Raw genomic sequence first — 23,321 nt, forward strand, 5'->3', positions numbered from 1 at the left:
CATTCATATATAAACGCGAGTCTTAGGTTAAACCTAACTGCTTGTGCAGTAAAAAAAAATAAAAAATTGTCCTAGTGTTAGTGTGCTTGTGGTCCTACTCAGCTCAATCAGTGGCAAAGCCGGATTTAAGTTTCACGCTTTAAAACTACAAGTAGGATTACAATAACATCACTGCTTGCGTAGGATTACACTGCTTTGAAGCCTAAAAGCAAGCAGGGCATAATGACAACAATGATACTATATGTCGGAACTTGGCACTGAATTATTATTCAAACAAGCTTGCAGTAGCATCGTACACACATACATCAAGGCTAATGGTTGCAGCACAAGTTGAGGTGTTTCTTAACGACAAACATTCCAAGGGCAAACGCATTCTGCTTGCTTCCCCTGAGGCTGATCTTGCTGTTGTTGTTTCAGTACCACAGCTAGCTCTCCCCCCCAGCGGCCTCCAGTGACAAGAGCAGCACCAACCACACTACAAGATAACACAAGACCTTTTGATGTGTCCCGTTTTTGGTCGCGCAAGTGCTACGCCTTGAGATAGCAAGTGCTATGTGTCTTGTGTGTTGAGAATTGAGATAGAGATGAAGTTGTCCTTTGGCCCATAGTTGTTTACACTTAGAGACCTTTCGGCATAATATGTCATTCTATAGCCCATTGTTGATACTAGTTGACAGTACAATGATTTCAGTTGTGCTACTTTTTTTTGCCTCTTCTTTTGTCACTAGATGAGAGATCCATCTTCGATATTTTGTTTTCAGTTATAGATGTCCTATAAAGAAGGGAAATATCAAGTGCAGGAGTGTTTAACTGCCTTACAAGTTCATGGATGATGAATAGCTAGTTCGGTGCTCCTCTCTCTGGAAGCACCACCAGGTCATTCAGACAGCACATATCCTATTCCCTGTTACTACACCCACTCCCTGCAATGAGACCAAAAGTGCAAAGCCTTCATCGGATCTAAAATCCTTGGATCCACAATATTAGTTTGCCCTAGCGATCATGTATGTTAGCGACCTAGAAGACCTAAGACAGAGAAGCCAGTTAACAAAGATTGAATTGGAAAAGTCCTCTCTTGGACAGGTGGTTATTGGACAGGTTTTGTGCTGTTGCAAATGGTGTGTGCTCCATTGTTTGATCTGGGTTGGTGCAAACAAGACGCCCAGCAAGCTGCCACCTCTTTATAGTCGGAGTACCGGAACATTTTGATTCATAGCCCAGATCACTTGGGAGTGCACAATATATGAGTTGATGGTACAGATTCAGGTGCTATGTGTTCTTATTCAGATTATCCTGGAATAGGAACAAGAGATAGTTGTGGGCATTCGATGCTGTGTTCCAAAATTGCTGGTGAAAGAAACAGAGCTCTAGCTCTTCACCTGTTCTGTCAATGCTGCTCTGCAGCCGCAGTGCGTATCATTTGATGCCAATGGTCAATGGCAAGTGACCAGACTCGGGTTAGCTCGCTTTTTTTCCCCCTTGCCATTCGATCCAAGGAATCAGATTCGAATCATCTTTGTTCCGGTTTTCTTCCCCGACATTGAGTGCTTCCACTTTGTCTTCTGCTTCACGTCCATCCAAGTACCACAGTAGCAGCCAGCCCATTAGGCAAGAATGAATTCCCATTTGGAATCTATCCATTCAGCGCAACAGACAGCAGCCAAGCCTTGCTTTTGCCTAACAACAATGCCCGTCCATGTCCATTATTGTCAGCAGAATACATGCGTAACCTTAAAAGTGGATTACACATGCGTCTAACAAGATGAGCGACCACTTCCACAGCTTTACAAGGACATGAAAACAAGGTAGGTAATAGGGTCCCCATCAAACTCTTCCATCAAGGCGTCAACTAGGAACGGAAGAGGTATGTGGGGAATTTGAAGACGATACTCTCACAAACAATGACAATAGCATAGGAGCGCCTCTCCAATTACGTAGCATCCTAAAACAGTACAAAACTGATGAACTTGTGAAGTTTGTAATTGACTGACCAAAAAACACAAAAATGATGACCCCAATTCTCTCTAACACAGGCTTCCCTAGCAGCAACACAGAGCTCACTGCTCCTCCGCGATGGGGCCCTTGTCACTCACATAGATACCATCCAAGAACTTCCTGATATCCTTGTTCTTCACGTGGCATTTCTGTTTACAACCAAAACAGAAAAAACTCGTTTATGATGGTAGATCAGGAGAAATGATAAGATGCATGTTCAGTGTTCACTAACAAATCATTCCAATAACAGTAGTAATGTTTGCAGTTTGTAATGCAGAGATATGGCTTGTCACACAAGGGCAGTATTGCACGAGGGTAAACATTGACCCCACAAACTATTAAGATTAAAGATAGTATTGGACTGAAGTACCAACTATGATATATAAACATGCATCAAGCATGTTTGTGGAAACATAAATGGTCCAAAATTAACATTCAGTGGGGCAACACAATGCTTGAGTTTATTAATGAAAATGGAAGGTCACACCCTATCCACCTGGCTACTGTCCTGTAACTTTATAAGTCCTAACAGTATGATAGGGAGTGAGTGGCTTAAAGTTAAAAAAGGTCAAAGGCTAAATCAGTGTACATTTACACAACACGCTGCAGAAAAATCAGACAGAGATGCAAGGACTCCAACCTGATTTATGAGAGCAGCAGAGCGAGAGACAAGCTCGATATCATTGCCATCAAGAATGAGCTCATCCTTGACCTTCTCAGAACGCAGGATGGTCACACCTTCAAGCATGTCAACCTTCCTCACCTATGCAAGTGAACCAAAAACCTCAGAACGTTTCAATTGAATGCATAATACGCAAGATACAGATCACATGCAGGAGAAATGGAACAGGTAAAACCACACAGATGTGTAGACAAAGCACAAACGCTCTCAATCGGAGAGTAGAATGGAGAATTAAAATTAGAGCTCGTCCACCATTATGTACAGAAAGCAACTAGGACAGCCAATTAGAGTATGCATTATGCTATCGATCATCATTATCAATAGTAAGGTACCCAGCAGCAGAGAACGTGATTCACATTATGCTATAATAACAGCACCAGCATCCCACGAGGCTACCACTCATTTGGATATGCAAATTCAAACCCTTGTGGATTAAACCCTAGAGCATTACAATTACATATGAAGCCATCCGCATCTCAACACTCGTCAAATTCCGTGGTTGGATTCACACTATATTTCGCGTAAACGTAGGTAGAGTCTTTAACCGGTGAAAGAAAAATGGGATGAAGTCGAATGAAGGAGGAAAGGCCGGTGTTTAGACCAGTCAGTACCTTCTTCTCTCCTAGGAAGTTCCTGATCTCAATGGCGGTGTTGGCGTTGGTGATGGAGGCGTTGATGGGGAAGTGAGCGTAGACGAATCGCATCTTGTAGCGGTATCCCTTGGTGACTCCGGTGATGAGGTTCTGGACGTGGGAGATGGCGGTGCGGATGGCGGCCATGGTGCGGCGTGTTCCGAACCAGGCGTCGACCTTGAGCTTGCGGCCGCCCTCCTGCAGCTGGAAGTCGAGGTTGAGGTGCTTGAAGTTGCGGGTAAGCTTGCCGCGCGGCCCCTCCACCGTGACCACCTTCGCCGCCACCTTGACGGTGACCTCCTCGGGGATGTCCATCGTCTCGGAAGCCAGGATGGTCTTCATCTTGGCCGGCGGGTGTGGCTGCGGCGGCGGCGGAGGGGAGGAGGCGAGAGAGACGAGCGCGGATTTTATACGGGAGGGCCGCCGCGTACCCTAGGAGAGAAGCATGGGCTGGGCTCATCTTATTTTTTCAGTTGATTGGGCCCATGCGCGCCTTCCTCCACTTGCACAGCCCAGCCCAGCCCAGCCCAGTATTTGATGGACTGACTCGTGAGCCAAATTCACTTAGTTTCTCAAAAAAAAAATAGCGCTAAGCTCACCGTTTTTAAATGGAAAAAAGCTATAAATCCATTTTGATAAAATAAAATATCCTCAGAAGAGAAATTAAAATCTACCAATAAATAAATACATGAGTGAAGGGATGTCTGGATCGATTGAGAACCATGAAATGGCGGGGTTTCAAATATGTACAAGAATCGACCGGCCGGACGAGCCAATTATTTTGATCGGTTTGAATTCATCAGCAAGCTCGATCAGTAAAAAGCTAGACTGATGATTGATACGTACGAGAGGCAAGCGGCGGGCAGGCAAGCAAGCATATTCATCGCACAACAAAATGATGATGGATATTATGTGGTGACGACGCCTGTATGCATGTAGTAGTATATATATACGACGGATGGGATGATGATGGATTCATTAGTAGACTTCGACGTTCCATTGCTCGCCCTTCTTGAGCTGCTTCTTGTACTCAATCCAGTCGATCCCTGATGATGATGGAGGATGATGATGATGACGACGACGATGATATTTTATTTGCAAACTATATAAAATATATATATATATATATATGCGCCAATTAATTAGCTAACAAACATACCGTCCTTTGCTGCGAGGTCGACCATGATGTCATCGATGCCCTTCTCCATCCCCTTGAGCCCGCACATGTAGACGTAGGTGTTGTCCTTCTTGAGCAGCTCCCACAGCTCCTCCTTGTACTCCGCCATCCGCGTCTGGATGTACATCTTCTCCCCCGCCGCGTTCGTCTGCTCCCGGCTCACCGCGAAGTCCAGCCGGAAGTTGTCCGGCGCCATCGCCTTCATCTTCTCCAGCTCCTCCTTGTACAGGAGGGTGTCGCTCGTGGGGACTCCCAAGAACAGCCAGGCCAGGCCGTTGTACTTGTAGTCGTCGTGCTTCTCGAAGAACATCTTCCACAAGAAGGAGCGGAAGGGGGCGATACCGGTACCCGTCGCGAGCTGACAATTGCATACCATGCATGTTATATCAGATCATCAGGAGCATGCATGTAGCAAGGATCATGCTTGCATGACAAGGTTGTTTTGCAATTGTATATATTGGGCAAACCGCTAGCCAGCTAGCTAGCAGGCTTTCCTCTTCCTCCTCACCATAATGACTGTTGCGTTGGGGTCTTTGGGCATGAGCATCTCCTTGCCGACTGGCCCTGTGATCTTCACCTCAGCGCCGGGCTTCAGGTCACCTGCATTCGATTCCATATATCGTACGCATTAGTTACTGTATATCTATATATATATGTTGAAGAGATCCTGAAAGAATAAGAATTGTTTGTCTGTTTAATTTGCTTGCTGTGGTTAGTTCACATATTACAATCATCTGTATATCTGACAGAGTGACAGGTATGCATGGAAGAAATGGAATGGAACGACAACAGCAGCTAGCATGATTATTAAGAGAAGAAGCTAGCTAGTAGCAGCATGCGTGTGAAAATGAACCACTACTGACATAGGTAGTTCGAACAGACTCCTTTGACGATCTCCCCTTGATCGTTGGTGTACACGAGCCTCTTCACGCACAGCGACACCTACGCACGTACATACACACCTGTTAGTTGTTGCTGTAACTGCAGTACACTATCTATGAAACAATTAAGTAGAGCGGCGAGGCAAGATCCGCAACCCCAACGACGACTCACGGTCTTGGAGTCGCCGAAATCCCCGAGGGCGCTGCTGGCGATGGAGTAGAGCCTGAGCTTGTGCGGCTTGCCGTTCTTGTCCACGCCGTCGGCGATGACGCCGATGGACTGGCCCTCTCTATAAGGGATCTCGCCTGCACGTACAACAGGCAAGTTAATAATTTTAAGCAAGCAGAAGCAGCTAGCAGACCACACAACTAAGCAAATAATTAACCTTCTGTGCTGAAGACCATGTGCCACGTCTCCCCCGGCGCCTTGTCGCCGGTGATCCTGGTGTTGAGCAGGCACCTCCCCACGTAGGGCTCCTTGGGCTTGTACTTGTTGGTCACCACCCCCTCGTCCTGCTTCTTGGAGATCTTCTCCGTCTTCACCGGCGCCGGCCCCGCCTCAGCCGTCTCCGTCGTGGACACCTGCACGCGCACCGCCCGGGCGGCGCTGCGCCGCGGGTACGTGATGCATGACGACGGGGACGGCGGCGAAGCGGCGGCCGCCTTGGCCGCAGCCGGGAAGGACGACAGAGAGACGGCCGCGGCGGTCACGGCGGCCATGGTACGGTACGGTGTGAGAGAGAAGCTAAGGAGAGATGGGATGATGGAAGGTAGACGAGCGAGAGGAGGGGAGGGGATTGGGTTTGTAGAGATTGCTCGCGGGAGGGAGAGGTGATGAGTGGAAGAGAGACGAGATGAGGAGCAAGTGGTGGCCGACTGCCCGTCGGCTCTCTCTGCCACTCTGTCTGCTTGCTGTTGCTGCTGTTTGCCGCTCGATCCCGTCACCGTATAAGCCCGGCCCATTAATATTTCAGCCCATTCTTTCCTTTCATATCCTCCGGTCTTATGACACATGCATTACAGCCCACGTAGAATCAACATACGAGATACACAATTAATCTAGTTTTCAAAAGATATCATAAGAAAGATTAACATTTCACATTCAGATTTTGCATATTACAGCTCAAAATTTGAAGTGCTCATGCGTGGATTTGTTAAGAAATTTGGATCGAACTCGCTGCCAAGATGACGAACAAAAAACCGAGAAATACAAGCACAACTTGATGAATCCTATGCAATTGGATTGGATCTCAAGATGCATACAAGAGATGGTGTTTCTCTTATGTAGAGCCCTATATTTAATTTATAGGTGAGTGGACAATCCTCTCAAACTGCTCGTAGCATATACGTACGGCATAAATCCATGCCAGCCATTCAAATTATTAGAGTACATATTAATTTAATTATCTTCTCCCAAACAAATAGTAAGTAACCCGTATTGTTTATTTACATTAGCATTCAGCTAATGACTAGTAGTCATATAGATAGCCAATCAAAATGCTACAGCACCATGCACCTAATTTTGCCAAAGTTGAGATTATTCAGTCGTATCGAATGCCCACCACTATACATGTGAAGCGTGCATTTCTGGTGTCGGTAGCAGCATCGATCGATTATATATTCTTTATAAGCTTCGTCCTAGCTCCCTAGCTGATTGAATGAGATCAGCTGCTTGCGTTGGTCGGGGGCGCCGGCCCTTTGCTTTTAAATTTTCGTAGCTAGTTTATTTCTTCTAATTGAGTCTATGCAGGAGAGTTGCGCAGAGGATCTAGGTAGCTTTCACTTGTAGTCATCAGAGCTGAGATGCTTTGTGCTTTATTAATTTTAGCTGTCATCCATATAGATCTGATCTGATGGATTGTTTTTTTTCCTGTTGGATTATTATATCGGAGGAGCATAAAATCAGAATATATATATATATGTGTGTGTGTTTCTTCTACTATGTATAAGACTGATGGTGCTTTATGAGCTATTCATTACATTGACCAGCCGGTCGATGCAAGCAAGCTAGGGAAATCTTAATCAATCGCTGGTCGCCCATGTGCTAAATTAATTAATATGGTAGGTGAAAGAAATGAAACCAAGTGTGTGCATACATACATGACACGAGATCCAGCAACCAGGATCAAATAAACTGGATAGATGGGGAGAGAAAAAGCTAGGCTATAGCATTAGATGCTGTGTGCAAGCTTTTCAACAAGATGTGTTGCATCGGCAGCTTCATCACATTATTCCTTGCCTTTCTTTTGATTTATTTATTGCCATTTTTTAACGATTATATTCTCTCTTCACTATATATATATATATATATATGCCTGTTGTTGGAGTATGTTTAACCCTTCTTTTTTTTGCGACAAATATATACCTCCTCCATCCCATGAAGAGTGCAATTCTAATTTTTTTTACACAGATCAGTGGTGACGTGAAAAGACTCTCATGCCCTTATAATGCCCTCATCTGTTTGCCATCTGAAGTTAGTTTTGGTATGCAAATTAAATATGATCATTTAATTAGACATGCATGTAGTTGAGATCTAATTTCTAGGATTGCACTTTTCGTGGGATTTTTTTCAAATGCAAGATTACACTTTTTGCGGAACGGAGGCGGTATAGCTTAAATATATATGATGCGGTAGCATCCTCCTTTCTCTCTCTGTGTGTGCAATAACAAACTGTGTACTTATTGTTTTAGAGGGCTCGGCAAGAAACGGTTTCCTCAATGTATATATGAATAAAATTTTGAAGCCTAGCTTTTCCAGATGAAGCATCCCACCTTCTTTGCCATCTTTAATTTTAGCATAAAGTTACATGCACAAAATTCTCCCGCTAGCTCTTTTGTCATGATAGGTTCATCCAATTGAATGGTCTACTCCTGGCAAAAATAAAAAATAAAAATGAGTGGTCTAGAAAAAGATCCCTGGGCCGGCTGCGAAACATACATTATCTTAATCGATGGTACCATTCTTGAGCGCACATAAAGCAAACTAGCAACCTATTTGGTCTCCCTACTACAGGATTGCTCACTGCAGGAGGCCATGGCCAATTAGCCATCATATAAAGAGCTAGCTGGCCTCCTGGATGAATGTGAGGTGTGTAAGGCAGAACAAAGAGGAGCCAGAGTTTGTTACATACATACAGCTTCTATTGTAGTCCAACAGCTAGCTATTATTGTTGGCTAGCATCACTTGGCTTGATTTTTTATCAAGAAGAGTACTGTATATCAACCGAGCAGTGATAGATGGGCCGTTATGCTTGGGGTGATTGTAAGCCTACGGCAACGATGCTGGCTGTTGTTGTTGTCTTTGCCGTGCTTAACACACTGACAAAGATGGCTTTCAACCAAGGGATGCACACCACTGTACTCATCACACTTCGCCAGTTCACTGCCTTCCTCTTCCTCGCCCCCATCGCCTACTTCCGAGAAAGGTAAAAAGCTAGCTAGGATATCCTTTTGATTGACTGTGACAGTATTGTCCTTGATCGATCTGTGGCTATCACATTCACAGGTGATTTTGGTCTTGTCTTTGAATGAAAGTCTTATTGCTGCTGGCTTGGCTGTTTTTTCACATATATATGATATGATGATGCGCGCGTGTGTAGGAAGACAAGGCCTAAGCTGACACTGGAGATCTTTGTGTATCTCTTCTTCAGTGCAGTTCTTGGGTAAGTTTTGAATTGTGAGTGCATCGTCTATCGATCATTGGTGATGCTTTATTTTGAGTTGTGCTAATTAATCCGCCTTCCTTGTTACATACTCCTGTAGTGCCTCACTTACCCAATGGCTATTCTTCGTGGGCCTACGGTACACCACAGCAACATTTGCATGTGCCTTCATCAACATGACTCCCATGTTCACTTTCGTTGTGGCACTTCCTTTTGGGTAATATATCCTTCGCGCGCTTCAGTTATTTTTTTACTTCTTATGTATCAGTTAGTAAGTAACAATATATAATGCCACAAGTGAAAGTGCATGTCGTCGTTGTAACTACGTACTGCAGGATGGAGAAACTGGACCTGAAGACTGGAGCCGGCTTAGCAAAGGTGTTTGGCACGATAGTAGGGTTCACAGGGGCAATCATCCTGGCACTCTACCAAGGCCCATCACTGATGACCAAATCCTCATCTGCCCCCCAACCAATGGGTGCAGGCCATGGTGCACATAGATGGGTCACCGGGTCTGTGGCCCTACTTGCTGGCGCAGCATGTTGGTCCTTTTGGTTCATCCTCCAGTCAAGGCTGGGGAAGAAGTACCCAGCACTCTACTCTGGAAATGCCTTGATGTTCTTGCTCAGCTTCCTTCAGATGGCTGCTGTGGGGATGGCTACAGAGAGGGACCTGTCAGTCTGGATCCTCAGAACCAAGCTTCAGATCATCACGGTGCTCTTTGTGGTCGGTAATTATTATATATATTGATCAAGACTATACCATTGCTACTTAAGCTTATAACAGTTAACAATAATTTTATAACAGTTAACTTTTTACTCAATAAGCTAGCAGGAAATTAATTCTCTCTTGACAAAATTAAAGAAAACAATATATAATTGTGTTCTCTTATTAGGGGATAATGGGATCTGGAATTGGTTTTCTGGCAATGTCTTGGTGCATCGAGCAAAGAGGACCAGTCTTCACGACTGCATTCACACCTCTGATACAACTTATAGCAGGTGCTATTAACATCGTCGCTCTCCATGAGCAGCTCCATCTTGGAAGGTATAATACATCCTGGATTAATTATTCTTTACTCATCTGCAGTAAAAAACTAACAATAAATATGATGTGCATGCTTTGATTATTCTCCAGCGCGCTGGGCTCTGCTCTTGTAATTGTTGGGTTATACTTGGTCCTCTGGGCAAAGACCAAAGAGGCATCAGATGCTGCTCCATCCAGCAGCAACGTTAACGTACTGATGCCGATGGTGGAAGAAAAAAACAAGCAAGCAACACAGGAAGCACAGGATGTATGATATGATATGAAATATATGTTAAGCGCATAACAGAAATGAAAAAGGATAGGAGGAACTGAAGTCTCAACGTACGTGTTGATCCAAGATCTAGGAAAAAAGGACAAGCTAGTAGTAGTGGTACTATTTTATTTGACTTCCCCGGCCCCGTCTCGATCTGGAAACAAGCCAATAAGGGTGAAGTCAATTTCTGCATGTTCACGAAAAGAGATCGAGACAAGTCGAGATTTTTAATTTTTATATGCTGCAAACCGGTTTATATACATAGTATATATATATATATATATATATATATATATATATATATATATATATGAGTCTCACCTGCATGTAAAGAATGACTCCGGGAAAAATGTGTGTGTATACATGTAAAAAATGTATTCTACACGTGCTTGTAGCTGCTCCCACATGTGTATCTCATGACGTAGGACGTACTTGACCCAACAACAAAGAGCATATACGTGAAGTATGTGATCGTACTAGAACATCTATGACGGTATATACGTTGGGTGTATGACCATACATACAGTATGTGGACATACTAATTTTTATATACTAGTACTAAGGTATAATTATAATATATTTTAAAAATAGGGGTGATTTTGAAATTTTTTGTATATATCCTTTTGAAGTATCTTAGAATTAGTATATGAACATACTCAAAGTGATAAATGAGTATGCGGATATACGCACAGTGGTATAAATATATAATCATGATATATTTAAAAAATAGGGATGCTTTTAAAATTTTTTGTACATATCCCTTTGAAGTATTTTAGAATTAGTATATGAACATAGTCAAAGTGATAAATAAGTACATGGATATACGTACGGTGGTATACTGATAGTGAGAGTAGCTACAAGCGAGTGTAGATAAAATTTGTCCTAGAACCCTATACACATGAGCCTCGGTCCGGCTACAGAATTAGTTATTCTATATCCGGCTATAGATAAACACTTCTGTGCGTGTAGAATAGATTTTCTATATATATATATATATGTTTGGTCAATTATTTGATTGATTTGATTCTCATGACCCTGCCACAGTTTCTTGACGAGTCTTGCCTTGCTTGTTCCCTCTACTGCTCGATCTACACACATGCATATCAATATATATATAGGTAAACCTAATCAGCAGTGGAGGTAGGAACAGGACAATGCAAAAAGGTGATGATGAATTAATGGTTTAGATACTGAGCCTGCCTATCATGGGATCAAATACAATAATTCATTTGGACAATCATCACTCTTTTAATTTGCAACGTTACATGCATGTATATATATGGGAAGAACGAAGCATATTATTAAAATCTGATCGAGATGCCAGAGAGAGCGGAGGAGATCTAGTAGGTGGCCGCGGTTGCGTGTGTGTGTATATATATATATATATATATATATATATATATATATATATATATATATATATATACCATCCAACAGTCCAGCAGAAACTGTAGCTGAATATTATATATGGAAGAAGAATAGATCATAAAGTATATAGTTGGCTGTCATATGACTATTACGTGTCTCAAACAAATAAAATTATTAATGTATATACTAGCAGTTCAAATAATGTGGTGCGGAGTGCGTTCGCTTATAGCAGGCAAGTTTTGTCAACACTATATGATTTGTACTACCTCCCATCCATTCTTAAATATACGACACCATTAAAACTTTTGTCCAAACTTTGACCAATAATATTTATTTAATAAATCAGTTAAATAGAGTAGAATGAGTACCACTACGACGTCTATCATCAGAAATACTTTAAATTTATCTTCTAAATCTATCTATTTGCATAAATGTTAATTTGTAGAAAGAAAAAATATCAACTAATAGTGTCATGTATTTAAGAACGAAGTAAAACGATCAAGGGGAGTGAATAGTCGAAATTGAAAAATTACAACACTTAAAATAAATCTGTCAGTAACTTCCGGAGTTTCCAGATATTTTTCCAGAGTCTCCGCACGTTTCGGAGATTCCAAAGAAATATTCGGAGACTCCGAAAAAATATGCTGAAAATACACACGACTACTCAAACCTCAACCAAAAGTAGATCAAATGAATTTTCAAGATTTGTGAACTTGTTTCCACCCCTTTTCACCAACAACTTGCAGTCAAAAGCTTTCTAACAAGTAGATCAAGAACAAATCCTAGAATTCTAGCAAGTAACAAGAAATTCAACAAATCACAAAGTAAATGCATAAAGACACAAGAATTTATTTCCCGAAGTTTAGTTCCCACAAGGAATCTACATCTCCGTTGAGGCACCCAAGAAGAACACTTACTCCTTGAGCTATGAAGCGTCCGTTTAGCAACCCCAAGGTTACTAAGGTCACTTACTAGGATGTAGAGGTTGTACAAGCATCTCGGGGCACACCACAAGCTTGGATGCTCGACGGGCGACGGCTAGCCGGCTAGGAGCTTGAAGTTTTAAGAGTAACAAACACGAAATCCACCGGCTCGACGAAGAACGAGATGCTCAAGAGATGGGGAATCAGCTCACTCTCACTCTCACTTGCTTGAGAGATGTGCAGAGACTCCACACATATTCGGACTCCGGACACATTCCGCAGAAACCCCATGTCTGGAGAAATCTCCGGGAACTCCGGACTTTTCTTCAGAAAACACTCCAAAGATATTCTCAAGTGTTGTGTGAGTGCAAAGGTGTCTCTTATAGATTTGTTAGATCATCTTAAGCACCTTATTCTATGCAAAGTGAGTAGATTTCGTATCCTTCTTAATAGTACGGCATTTCTATACTTAATTTCAAAAGATAAAGTATTTAAATCCTCATGGGTATTTTGCTTTGCAACTTTTATTTCTTTTTTTTTAAGACATCTTCATAGCTTAGTTCATCCATCACTTGTAGTACCTGCTCATCATTCTCATTAAAAGGCTTAGTTCTACAAGTGCGTGTCATTAATCAACCAAAGCGCACTTAACATGTCTGGATGTTCTTACACGGAGGAGGCCGTACACATTATTAACTAGCTAGCTAGGTAGCCATGTGTACGCGCCTTAATCCTTGTTCTTGACCGTTTGAAAATTTGCGCATCGCATGCAACTGAGATCAGCAAACTGTAGTTTGAAAAGGCTATCTACTTCGTTTGTTTGAAAAGGCCAGTAGTAGAGTGCCTAGCTCAAATTCTAACAACAAGTTGATGCATATAATAATATAATATAATCTTGGGTTAATTAGCTGTTCATCACGCGAAAGCTATGACGGACTGCGCGTTCTCATATATATAACCAAATCGATCATGCAAGAAGTACACTACTTGTTGCCTAAATATAAAATTAACATCGATCAACACGCAATCGTCGTCGTCTGCTATCGAATTAACTTGCGTGCACCACTGGGTCATCAGCTGTCTTCTTCGTATAGCTTTTTGAATGACTAGAAGATAGCTAGTGACTAATAGCTCTTTTAATTTTGACATGCGCATGCTTGGTGCAGTATATATCCTTATCCAGGCCGCACCAAACTGATCTGCTGGTCGATCCTCGCCGGCCGATATACATATAGAGGCCAACATATACAGGAGTGGGTGTGAAAATAGAAGCCGATATATCTCTCTGTCTATGTCTCTGTCTCTCTATCATTTTTATCTACACTTGCGTGCAGCTACTCTCGCTATCAGTACACTCTCACCATCAGTGTGTGCGTGTATATATATATTACTACATCCGTCCCAAATTATAATTTATTTTGATTTTTATATATATATATATATTGTTATGAATTTAGATATACATATTAGTAAATATTATGTATCTAGATAGACTAAAATGAATTGTACTGGGAGTACTAAATAAGTTAAAGCAGATGGAGAGCTTTCCTAGTTCTACTTGAATAGACATATGAATATATAGAGATGAATAATGCGTTGCGTGATATATAATAGATGGACGCATGCACATGGGTTAACTGGATTGCCCTGCACTTACGCAAGTGCTATTCAGGTACGATGCCGGCCGGCTAGCTGTTGCAACGATTCATATGCATGGCCGGCCTGGGTAGGCAGTTGAGCTATCTAGCTGCGCGGCGCTAGCGCTATATATGGATCATATCGGATAGATCGGACTGCTTCAACTCGTCTTGGTGGTGCGCGGCCTGGGCCTGGGCCCATTTATCGATCGATCTCGCTCAGCCAGCAGTCATCCCGTGCTGTGCCTGCTGCTGCAGGGAGGAGACGACCAAATTAAAGAGGAGGCGGCGGCGGCGATGATCGATCGGAGAAGGTATAGATAGAGGGCAATCATGGCGGTGGAGGCTCAGAAGAAGACGACGACGACGGCGACGATGATGGCTTCGTGGTCCATGGAGGCGGTGATGCTGCCGGCGAGCATGGTTCTGGTGCAGGCCTTCACCATGGGCGCCCTCCTCCTCTCCAAGCTCGCGTTCAACATCGGCATGGAGCCCTTCGTCCTCCTCGCCTACCGCAACCTCATCGGCGCCATCATCGTCGCGCCCTTCGCCGTCTACTTCGACAGGTATATATGTACAAGAGCACAAGCCTGATCTTGTCATTTAATTAGCTATTAAATAAATTGTTATTGACTTCAGTCAATTATTAACAGCAGCGCAAACCTCGATCTTGTAATTTAATTAGCTAGTGCACATGTTTAGCATCAGTTAATCTCTGATCAGTATTCCCTAGCACATCCGTCATAACCACGACATGCACGTAATTCATAGTATATCGATCGGCCGGTACCATGTTGTGAAATTAAGATTTTGCAAAGTTTTGAAATTGCATGCGGTCTATATATATCTGCGCATTCAGTTCTAGGGAGGAATTTTTAATTTGCTTCTTCATACGCTCCTCTCCTCGGATAAACATTATTACTGCTACAAGATCGATCGATTGGCAATATAATTAATCTTCCCCAAAAGTTTCTGTTTTTAAATGGACAATATACATATATGTGTATATATAATAGTCTGTAGTCTTATGTTAGTCAGTTTATCTGTGATAACTAATTGCTGGTAATATGCATGGCTGTCAAGAATGATCGGTGTTGCTGGCGATTTGTCAAAACTGTTGGCGAAGACATGCATATATACATTAAAAAAAAAACCTAAAAAATCATGTTGTTGGCGAGTCATAGAATAATATAATGTAGCTAGCTGACAGTACGTGTGGGCGTGTATAACACGATGCATATGCATTGCATCATATCGGCCAACCGACCACGGGTTGCATCACCGTTGTGGTATGCCGGCCGGCCGGCACGGTTGCGTCTGCTCTCTCTTGCCTTAGCTTGTGAAAAAAGCACAAGGCAGGAAACTGGAACACGTACGTACGTAGACATCTTATCCTATCGATCGGTTCACGTGCAAATGCCTGAAATGTGCTCGACGATACTACACTGATTGGTTACGTGAACCAACACAAGAATTGAAGCTCGGTTTCAGCATGTGTGCCTGCTAGCTAGCTGCTGGTATCTGAAGCTAGCTGCTAGCTAGCTAACAAGGCATGCGTGGGGCAGCAGATATGCCGTGTTGTGAAGGTGCTTGTGATGTAGCTAGCGGCAGTTCTGATTGTGGTGGCATCTCCTTCCTTTTTCGGCTCAGCACGGCACAGACAACTCGACCATGAGAGGCAAAGCTTCCTTGCCTGCCTTAGCTTCAATATAATTCGATCTTGCCTAGTAACTAACATTTTCACTCCAGTTTGCTTTTCCGATCCTTTGTTATTAATTTGGTTAATTATTACTGGATGATACATGCTTAATTATTAGTTATTGCTGGATGCATGGATCAGTAATTCTGTAATTAGCAGCTAGCTAGCAGTAGCAGTAGCCAGTAGCAGAGGTCGCTCTCTCTGTCTCTCATGCGCGGGCAGGCGGTGTGCCGCAGGTCGATGGTGAGCAAGGTGAGCCTCAAGGTGTTGGGCTGGCTGTCCATCAGCGCGCTGTTCGGGATCGTCCTGGCCACGGGGCTCCACTACTACGGCCTCCGCGCCACCACCGCCGCCTACTCCGTCAACTTCCTCAACCTCATCCCCGTGGTGACCTTCCTCATCGCCGTGCTGCTCCGCCTGGAGAGGCTGGCGGCGCGGACATGGGCGGGGCGGATGAAGATGGTGGGCACGGCCATCTGCGTCGGCGGCACCATGGTGACGAGCCTCTACCGGGGCCGGCTGCTGCACCCGTGGCCGACGCACCTGCTCAAGCACCACGCCGCCGCCGGCGTCCCCGCGCACCACAACATGGCCCTGGGCACCGTGTACCTGTGCGGCAGCTGCCTGGCCTACGCGCTCTGGTTCATCGTCCAGGTCCGGGTGGGCAGGGAGTTCCCCTGCAAGTACCTCTCCACCATGCTCGCCTGCGTCTCCGGCACCGCGCAGGCGCTGCTCATCGGCGCCGCCGCCAGCCGCGGCAGGGCCGCCTCGTGGCGCCTGGACTGGGACCTGCAGCTCGTCGCCGTCGTCTACTCGGGGGTGTTCAACACGGGCGTCAGCTTCTGCCTCATCTCCTGGGCCATCGCGCGGCGAGGGCCCATCTACCCCTCCATGTTCAACTCGCTGTCCCTGGTGGCCACCACGGTGCTCGACTCGCTGCTGCTCGGCACCGGCGTCTCCGTCGGCAGCATGCTGGGGGCCCTGCTCATCGTCGTCGGGCTCTACGCCTTCCTCTGGGGCAAAGGCAGGGAGATGCGCCAGAACAAGCAGCAGCAGCAACCGCCGCCGGCCGCCGGCGAGGTCACTGCAGACCACGCTGCTACCAGTGCTGCTACTGCTGCTAATAACAGCGGCGACGAACGCGTCGATCGACCAGGAGTCAACATATATATCCATCATTGATAGATGATGTATCCATCAGGAGCTGAAACGCAAATAAAAAACAGACACCTTGAGAGAGGCAGATAGAGATACGATGCAGCTAGCACGCAGATCATCAATGCAAAAGGACTGCCGCCACTGCCACTGCCACTGCCAGCATGGACGAGATCATCATCGATGGATGAGCCGAATTGATCGAATTGGCGGACGGAATTCGTCGGCCGAGAATCAACAATGAATGGTCATATTATACATATTATTGTTAAGCACCATCATCATGTGTTCGTTACATAATCTATCAATGCCGTTCGCCGTTCAGTAGTCTGTGCACTCTTGTAGTCATGTACTACTTACTGTATTGTTTCGAATCTTGGTATGTTGCTGTTCATACTGGACTGGAAGTAAACAAAGAAGGTAAACACACAAACAGAGAGGAAAGTAGTACAACTGCAGCAGTGTTTTGGGGCATCAGAGCATGCGGCCTTGTGTATCGTTAAATCGAAAGAAAAAGAAAAGCCCAAGTAGTTCCTGGGCCAAGCCCGGTTCCTTTTGCGCCATCGGGCCAGGCTGGGCAATTTGGGCATCACAGCTTGAATGCAGAAATCTCCCTGAAGGGAGCAGAAAGAAAATAAAAAAGAAAGAAGAACAGGTGGAGGAGAAGTTGACAACTGGCCTCTTACCTCAGCGATGCGACCGCTCTCTATCTCTCCCGTCAGTGATTGTGGTGCCTGGCCCTCGTTTCCGCTGCTGTCGTGGTCCCGCCGAGCCACGTGTCGCCTGCTGGCTGGATCGTCCGTACGGCTGGTCCCCCGTGTGGGTCCCACACGCAGGCAATAGCCTCCTACTACCCCTTGGGCTCTTGGCTGCTGCCAAGGGTTGCTTTCCGTTTTTTCAACTCGCCCAAACAAAGCTCTAATTTTAGGCTAGCTAAACTATTCTTAAGTGGGGCTACCATCCCATCCTTATTATCTATCAACACTGCAGTGCCTATTGTATTGGATACACATTATTAGACACGTTTTTCTTATCTTTTGATTTTGGCATCCTGTGTGCGTTGCTACATACCATGCGCGTTGCAGCATAGTTTCAAGAATATTTTTCTCTAGATTTTTTCAGATCTGAAAATAAGACCTTTTCTTTTTTTGACCGGATGATGAGCCAAACTAGACAAATCTTGGGACAGGATTGGACATCCAAGGTGCGCCGGTAGCATATTTGAAAGAATAATTTGACAAATCTTGATGACTGTGGTTGGTCGCGGTGGTGGCCAGCCAGGTGTTGCCATTTGTGGCTCCTCCGACCCTTTCCTTTCTAAGTAATAAAAACTGCCTGCCCCTTGCTTGTTTTCCCAGTTTTCCTTTTTCCTCCTTCCTCTCGGCGACCTCTCTCATCTGGTTCTCCACCGAAACCAGAAATAAATAAAATCCCCAACTGCTAGCTGCTACCAGATTAAGCCCGGCCGGCCCCTCTCGATTCGCCGCTTCGTCGTCCTCCAACGGCAGATCCCGATGGTGGCCGCGGCGGCGGCGGCGCCCGACCAGCGGCAGATCGTGCCGTCGGACGCCAGCAGGAAGAAGGGGCGCCGCGGCCGCCGCGAGATGCGCCGGATCGAGGACACCACTAGCCGCCAGGTCACCTTCTCCAAGCGCCGGAGCGGCCTCTTCAAGAAGGCCCACGAGCTCTCCGTGCTGTGCGACGCCGAGGTCGCGCTCATCGTCTTCTCACCGCGCCACCGCCTCTACCAGTTCGCCTCCGCCACCGAGTACGTCGCTCCTGCCCTAGCCCTAGCAGCAGGCCGACCGGTCATCCCTCCCTCGCCTTCTTCTTTGCTCCATTCAAATCACCCGTTCCGTACGTCCGCTCCCCCTACTAATATATACATTATTAATTGTTAATAACATGCATGGTGCTGCTTATTTGGGTTGATTCCGATATTAATCGACCCACCGCCACAGCATACACATGAAATACACACACACACATATATATATATTGTGCACAGCTGCATTATATATCATTATACATACATACATACATATAGATAGATATATGTATTCATGCTAGTAGATCCACATGTACTACATATTATTTCTTGGACTTAAGCAGAGTACACGTACGCGGACTGGGAGTGAAAGAATTGATGAAGATGCTAACTTAATTATTTGGACAATGAAACAAGCTAATAGCTTCAAAATAGCTAGTTGTTGTAGATTTGTCTCCATTATTTCCCTCTCTTGATTCTCAATTTTCCCCTTTTCCCTAAGGGTTAAATAAAAGAAATTCAATACGTACTCAGCAGCAGGATGCCCAGGAAATTAAACACTGCACCTCCAGTCGAACTACTGTACAACCCTTTATTCAGCGTACTTGTCTGAAACGTCTGTCAGACCAGAGCTATATATGTATATTGCTTTACTTGTCAGTCATGGGTTCATTCGTACAGTATCATTTTGTACCACTGCCAGTGGTCAGTCAGCCACATGCCTTTGACGACGTGCGTCTGAAAATGCAAGCTAAATGATATGAATCCGATTATTTAACCTCCATTCCTGCTTTAACTAGTAACAATTCATCAATCTGACTATATAAGCAAGGACGAACAAATTAATTCTCTGGTCACCAGTACTACATGAAATACAGTCAAGAAGCACTGTCTCTCTCATGCCTTTGTTCTCTTTTGCATAATCGTGCATACATCTTTAATTTAACTATAGCGCATAATAATTTTAATTTGCCCCTCAAGAGGAAAAAATGTATGTTAATTACACAGAAAGAATAGGCAGGCTGGGTATATATAGGTAACTAAGTAGGATGACGATCAGCTAAAAAATTGTTAGCACAATGTGATTAAACTCTTTTTCAGTCTTTGCTGTGTGGAAGTGTTTGATTTTATCTTTCTTAGATTATTGATTCACATTTCTCAGTATCCCTGAGCCGAACAAACAAACTCCTTATCCATCGTCTTTTCTATTGGATCGAAACCTTAATTAGAAAAGCGCTGTTATTAGTTCCAAAGTAAGGAACATGTGGAAGAATTCTCATTTCGCATATTTGTAGAGGCCAAAACCCATGCTTTAATTTATCATGATTTTGTGATATATATGCTTAGTTGGGTAACTGATCTGATGACTTGTCCACCATAGATATGTACGGCGTTCTCTGTCAGATCAACTCCTTGCCTTGTGTATTTTCTAACTTCCATGCATACTGCAGCAGCAGCCATGTGCCAACTGAAAAGAAAAACTAACACGAATATAATAGATCCATATACAAAAAGGGAACAGCCAGTCACAAAGATCCTTTTTTTTCTCAGATAATCCACACTAGCACATTTAGTGTTTGAAATAGTGAATTCACCATACATAACATGACTGAAAAAAAATCATTGTGTTCAAGAATCATGCAAAAAAAGCATCATTATGACTTTGTCAATCCCATGACATACCATGCATTCAATTCTCTTGGCTGTATTATATCTTTTGCATAATAAGAATGTTGGAAAAAATTGAACTGATATTGTCCCATAAATATATGTATTTTGTATTGAGCTTCTATCATGTAGTGTAGATAGTGTGCGGTATCTATATATCACTAGTAGAGACAAGGGTGTATCATCCTTGAATGAATTCAGAAGTTAGAAACATGCATGCACATTTCCTGCCATTTGTTGAATAATTTTGTCATAATGGTTTTAAGAGACTGAACAAAAGGTGCATATATATAATACTCCTGTTCTGAAATATATTTGAAAACATTTTCCTTGTTATTATAAAAAGTAAGAAAATCAGTGGAAGCCTCAGCTTAAGTGCCAGACATTTATTTGGTGAGAGGTGTGGGTATAACTATATAGCAGTCAACTACTGAAGTTGTAGCACTGCTATGTATATGCACAACGATTTTCTACTACTCAAATTACAACTTTAGATCAGAAGGTTAAAAGCATGTATAGATGGTGGCACTTAGATAGATTAATCTGATTTAAATGCATGGTTATTGAGTTGTAGGCAAGTGGTGGTACATGAAGCATTTCTCGTATCGATCCAACCATTGAGAATATCTAATAACACTTGGAAAATTCTCAGCTTGCAGAATACAATTGATCGCTACCTGAACCACACAAAAGGCACACCTACAGACGAGAGAGTTGATGAACCAGGCGTAGAGGTATATCCAATTCATTCATTTCCCTCCCTTCAGTTGCATCAAATCAACTTTCTTACATGCAATGCACAAATACCCCAAAACTGCAATTATAAATAGCTAGGATCACTGAAGAAGAAGCAAAAAGGCCGGGATGCACAACATGCCATTGCAATCTTCATATATATAGTTATGTTTTCCCTGAATACATACACATATATAATTCTCAGCCATTGATGAATTTTATGTGTGCGTGATGTTTATATATATGTGCACAGAAGTGGAAATATGAGGCTACAACCTTGGGACAGAAGATTGACGCGATCGAGGCATACAAGAGGTGTGGTGACAGCTGACCCATCTCTTGCTTTTGTTACTATATAAATGAGAAGGGTAATCAAATAGATCTTGTTAAGCTGATGTTAGGAATTAAATAGGCAATATTATTCATCGTGTGTATGCAGGAAGCTGCTTGGAGAGAGCCTTGGATCTTGTTCAATTCAGGAGCTACAAGAGCTGGAGTTGCAGCTGGAGAAGAGCCTAAGCAGCATCAGGCAAAGGAAGGCAAGGAAAGCAAAATCATTTTGCTAGCTATTATTCACATTGCTGTACTTAGTGCTGCATATTGTACGTAGGATCTATATATGTTGCTGATACATACAGTCACTGATCTTTATTCAAACTTACTTTATCTATCTATGGATGCTGAGCAGCAAAAGAAGCTGATGGATCAGATTTTGGAGTTGAGGCAGAAGGTACGTACGTATGCTACTGAGCATGTGCATAAATGCTCCGACGACACCGAATGCTTGAGATAAAAGAAAACTAATAAGATATTTCTGTATACAGGAGCAGAAACTCGCAAAGGAGAACGCGATGCTCCGCGATCAGGTATTCATATAACAGTAATGAAACAATCAAGGTTTAATTCATCGATCCTATAGCATGCATCTCTGCAGACCGTTGAAGTACATGCTGCATGCTTTAGTGGAAAAACGAAGTTAATTAATTAATAATCTGTCTATGTGGCAAACTAGAGTAGCTAGGTTGTTAGTCTGAAACTTGCATTGTTGTGGAGTGTAGGCGGTCATTGACTAGGTACTGATCCATATTTGCGTGTATGTGTGCCTGTACCAGCAGTGTAAGGCCCTGCCTCTGCTGCTGCTGAATGATATCAAGGGCCGTATGGATGCTGCTGCCGGCGGCGAAGAAGAAGCGGATGATGGGCGCATGGAGGACGTGGAGACGGAGTTGGCCATCGGAATCGGAAGAAGATGGCCGAGTAATAGCAGTGTGGGCGCCGAGCCGCCGCAGCATGGATCGATGAGCGCATGACTAGCAACCAAGAAAGCTAGAGCTAGTTCTTGGATCAAATATATGTATGTTCTGGCTCGATCAAGATACATACCTGTCCATAGAGAGAGAGAGAGAGAGAGAGAGAGATGGTCTCTGGTCGATGCATGTGCTCTCGATGAATAACATGTGATTCATTCATGTTGAGGGCTACTATTCGTGTTCAAGAAAATGTTGAATTCTAAAGGATCGGAGTGGAGGAGATTAAATGGGGAAAGGCATGTAATTTCTTTGCCTTGTGGAGAAATCACACCTCCGTTAGTTGGCTGTTTGTTTATGCATCTGCTTTGTTCCTGGGGTTCCAAGATGTTGCTACCAAGAAAGCATACCAATCGATTTGTACTGAGCAAGGAAACTTTGTTAATCAACTTTTACTGCTAGTTAGTTAGTACTCTCTGGTCACAAATAATTATTACATTTTGGTCGATGCCCAGGCTCTAATGTGCATCTTTTATGATGATGTCTCACAACAGAGTAAGATTATATTTTTCAAGTAGGGTCTCAATTCAATGCTTGGAGGCTATTGAGATGTTTAGGGTTTGGAAAGTTAGTTTTTTTTATTAAAAAAAAAGAGAGAAGGAGGACGGTATAGGTGTTGGGGCCCAAATTAAGGCCTAGTGTGGTGGCGGCAGCCCAGAGCGGAAGCCTGTGGGCTCTTTTACTGGATCTGCTGCTGCGCTGTGTGGATGGAGGCCCAGAAAACACAGGCAA

At 43.8% G+C, this 23,321-nt stretch overlaps 5 protein-coding genes across 7 annotated transcripts; 3 read left to right on the forward strand and 2 right to left on the reverse strand.

Annotated features, from left to right (window-relative positions):
- Positions 1 to 1,789: 1,789 nt before the first annotated feature.
- On the reverse strand, positions 1,790 to 3,840 carry LOC112883060 (60S ribosomal protein L9). The gene is made up of 3 exons (XM_025948283.1): positions 3,289 to 3,840; positions 2,636 to 2,758; positions 1,790 to 2,144 (listed from the first exon to the last, which is right to left on the reverse strand). The coding sequence occupies exons 1-3, from the start codon at positions 3,649 to 3,651 to the stop codon at positions 2,058 to 2,060; spliced, it is 573 nt and encodes a 190-aa protein (XP_025804068.1). The 5' UTR covers positions 3,652 to 3,840; the 3' UTR covers positions 1,790 to 2,057.
- A 162-nt stretch (positions 3,841 to 4,002) lies between these two features.
- On the reverse strand, positions 4,003 to 6,183 carry LOC112883051 (ferredoxin--NADP reductase, leaf isozyme 1, chloroplastic-like). Its single transcript, XM_025948271.1, has 6 exons — positions 5,754 to 6,183; positions 5,540 to 5,673; positions 5,350 to 5,428; positions 4,995 to 5,086; positions 4,469 to 4,844; positions 4,003 to 4,355 (listed from the first exon to the last, which is right to left on the reverse strand). Exons 1-6 carry the CDS (start codon positions 6,085 to 6,087, stop codon positions 4,288 to 4,290), a joined length of 1,083 nt encoding a protein of 360 aa, XP_025804056.1. The 5' UTR covers positions 6,088 to 6,183; the 3' UTR covers positions 4,003 to 4,287.
- Positions 6,184 to 8,404: 2,221 nt separating this feature from the next.
- Positions 8,405 to 10,566, forward strand: LOC112872949 (WAT1-related protein At4g01440-like). Of its 2 annotated transcripts, none has more exons than XM_025935987.1 (6): positions 8,405 to 8,792; positions 8,967 to 9,029; positions 9,130 to 9,246; positions 9,365 to 9,755; positions 9,925 to 10,076; positions 10,167 to 10,566. In XM_025935987.1, exons 1-6 carry the CDS (start codon positions 8,605 to 8,607, stop codon positions 10,327 to 10,329), a joined length of 1,074 nt encoding a protein of 357 aa, XP_025791772.1. In that variant the 5' UTR covers positions 8,405 to 8,604; the 3' UTR covers positions 10,330 to 10,566. The 2 variants fall into 2 exon arrangements, with proteins under 2 accessions (XP_025791772.1, XP_025791776.1); XM_025935991.1 differs by having other exon boundaries at positions 9,365 to 9,759; positions 10,167 to 10,367.
- A 3,766-nt stretch (positions 10,567 to 14,332) lies between these two features.
- On the forward strand, positions 14,333 to 17,220 carry LOC112876613 (WAT1-related protein At1g09380-like). Its single transcript, XM_025940759.1, has 2 exons — positions 14,333 to 14,823; positions 16,193 to 17,220. The coding sequence occupies exons 1-2, from the start codon at positions 14,591 to 14,593 to the stop codon at positions 17,136 to 17,138; spliced, it is 1,179 nt and encodes a 392-aa protein (XP_025796544.1). The 5' UTR covers positions 14,333 to 14,590; the 3' UTR covers positions 17,139 to 17,220.
- A 1,252-nt stretch (positions 17,221 to 18,472) lies between these two features.
- On the forward strand, positions 18,473 to 22,887 carry LOC112885473 (MADS-box protein SOC1-like). Of its 2 annotated transcripts, none has more exons than XM_025951089.1 (7): positions 18,473 to 18,879; positions 21,200 to 21,281; positions 21,536 to 21,597; positions 21,722 to 21,821; positions 21,971 to 22,012; positions 22,107 to 22,148; positions 22,395 to 22,887. In XM_025951089.1, exons 1-7 carry the CDS (start codon positions 18,626 to 18,628, stop codon positions 22,590 to 22,592), a joined length of 780 nt encoding a protein of 259 aa, XP_025806874.1. In that variant the 5' UTR covers positions 18,473 to 18,625; the 3' UTR covers positions 22,593 to 22,887. The 2 variants fall into 2 exon arrangements, with proteins under 2 accessions (XP_025806874.1, XP_025806880.1); XM_025951095.1 differs by having other exon boundaries at positions 18,474 to 18,879; positions 22,398 to 22,887.
- Positions 22,888 to 23,321: the final 434 nt, after the last annotated feature.

Source organism: Panicum hallii, chromosome 1, assembly GCF_002211085.1.
Source record: "Panicum hallii strain FIL2 chromosome 1, PHallii_v3.1, whole genome shotgun sequence".
Lineage (NCBI taxonomy): Eukaryota > Viridiplantae > Streptophyta > Magnoliopsida > Poales > Poaceae > Panicum > Panicum hallii.

Coding starts and splice junctions, on each gene's coding strand:
- LOC112885473 (XM_025951089.1), top strand. CDS start 18,626: ATGGTGGCCGCGGCGGCGGCGGCGCCCGACCAGCGGCAGATCGTGCCG. Junction 21,598..21,721: donor GCGATCGAGGCATACAAGAG/GTGTGGTGACAG, acceptor GTGTGTATGCAG/GAAGCTGCTTGGAGAGAGCC. Junction 21,822..21,970: donor GCAGCATCAGGCAAAGGAAG/GCAAGGAAAGCA, acceptor GATGCTGAGCAG/CAAAAGAAGCTGATGGATCA.
- LOC112883060 (XM_025948283.1), bottom strand. CDS start 3,651: ATGAAGACCATCCTGGCTTCCGAGACGATGGACATCCCCGAGGAGGTC. Junction 2,759..3,288: donor ACTTCCTAGGAGAGAAGAAG/GTACTGACTGGT, acceptor TCACTTGCATAG/GTGAGGAAGGTTGACATGCT. Junction 2,145..2,635: donor CTGCTGCTCTCATAAATCAG/GTTGGAGTCCTT, acceptor GGTTGTAAACAG/AAATGCCACGTGAAGAACAA.
- LOC112883051 (XM_025948271.1), bottom strand. CDS start 6,087: ATGGCCGCCGTGACCGCCGCGGCCGTCTCTCTGTCGTCCTTCCCGGCT. Junction 5,674..5,753: donor CATGGTCTTCAGCACAGAAG/GTTAATTATTTG, acceptor TTGTACGTGCAG/GCGAGATCCCTTATAGAGAG. Junction 4,845..4,994: donor CCAACGCAACAGTCATTATG/GTGAGGAGGAAG, acceptor TGCAATTGTCAG/CTCGCGACGGGTACCGGTAT.
- LOC112876613 (XM_025940759.1), top strand. CDS start 14,591: ATGGCGGTGGAGGCTCAGAAGAAGACGACGACGACGGCGACGATGATG. Junction 14,824..16,192: donor TTCGCCGTCTACTTCGACAG/GTATATATGTAC, acceptor GGTGTGCCGCAG/GTCGATGGTGAGCAAGGTGA.
- LOC112872949 (XM_025935987.1), top strand. CDS start 8,605: ATGGGCCGTTATGCTTGGGGTGATTGTAAGCCTACGGCAACGATGCTG. Junction 9,756..9,924: donor TCATCACGGTGCTCTTTGTG/GTCGGTAATTAT, acceptor TTCTCTTATTAG/GGGATAATGGGATCTGGAAT. Junction 10,077..10,166: donor GAGCAGCTCCATCTTGGAAG/GTATAATACATC, acceptor ATTATTCTCCAG/CGCGCTGGGCTCTGCTCTTG.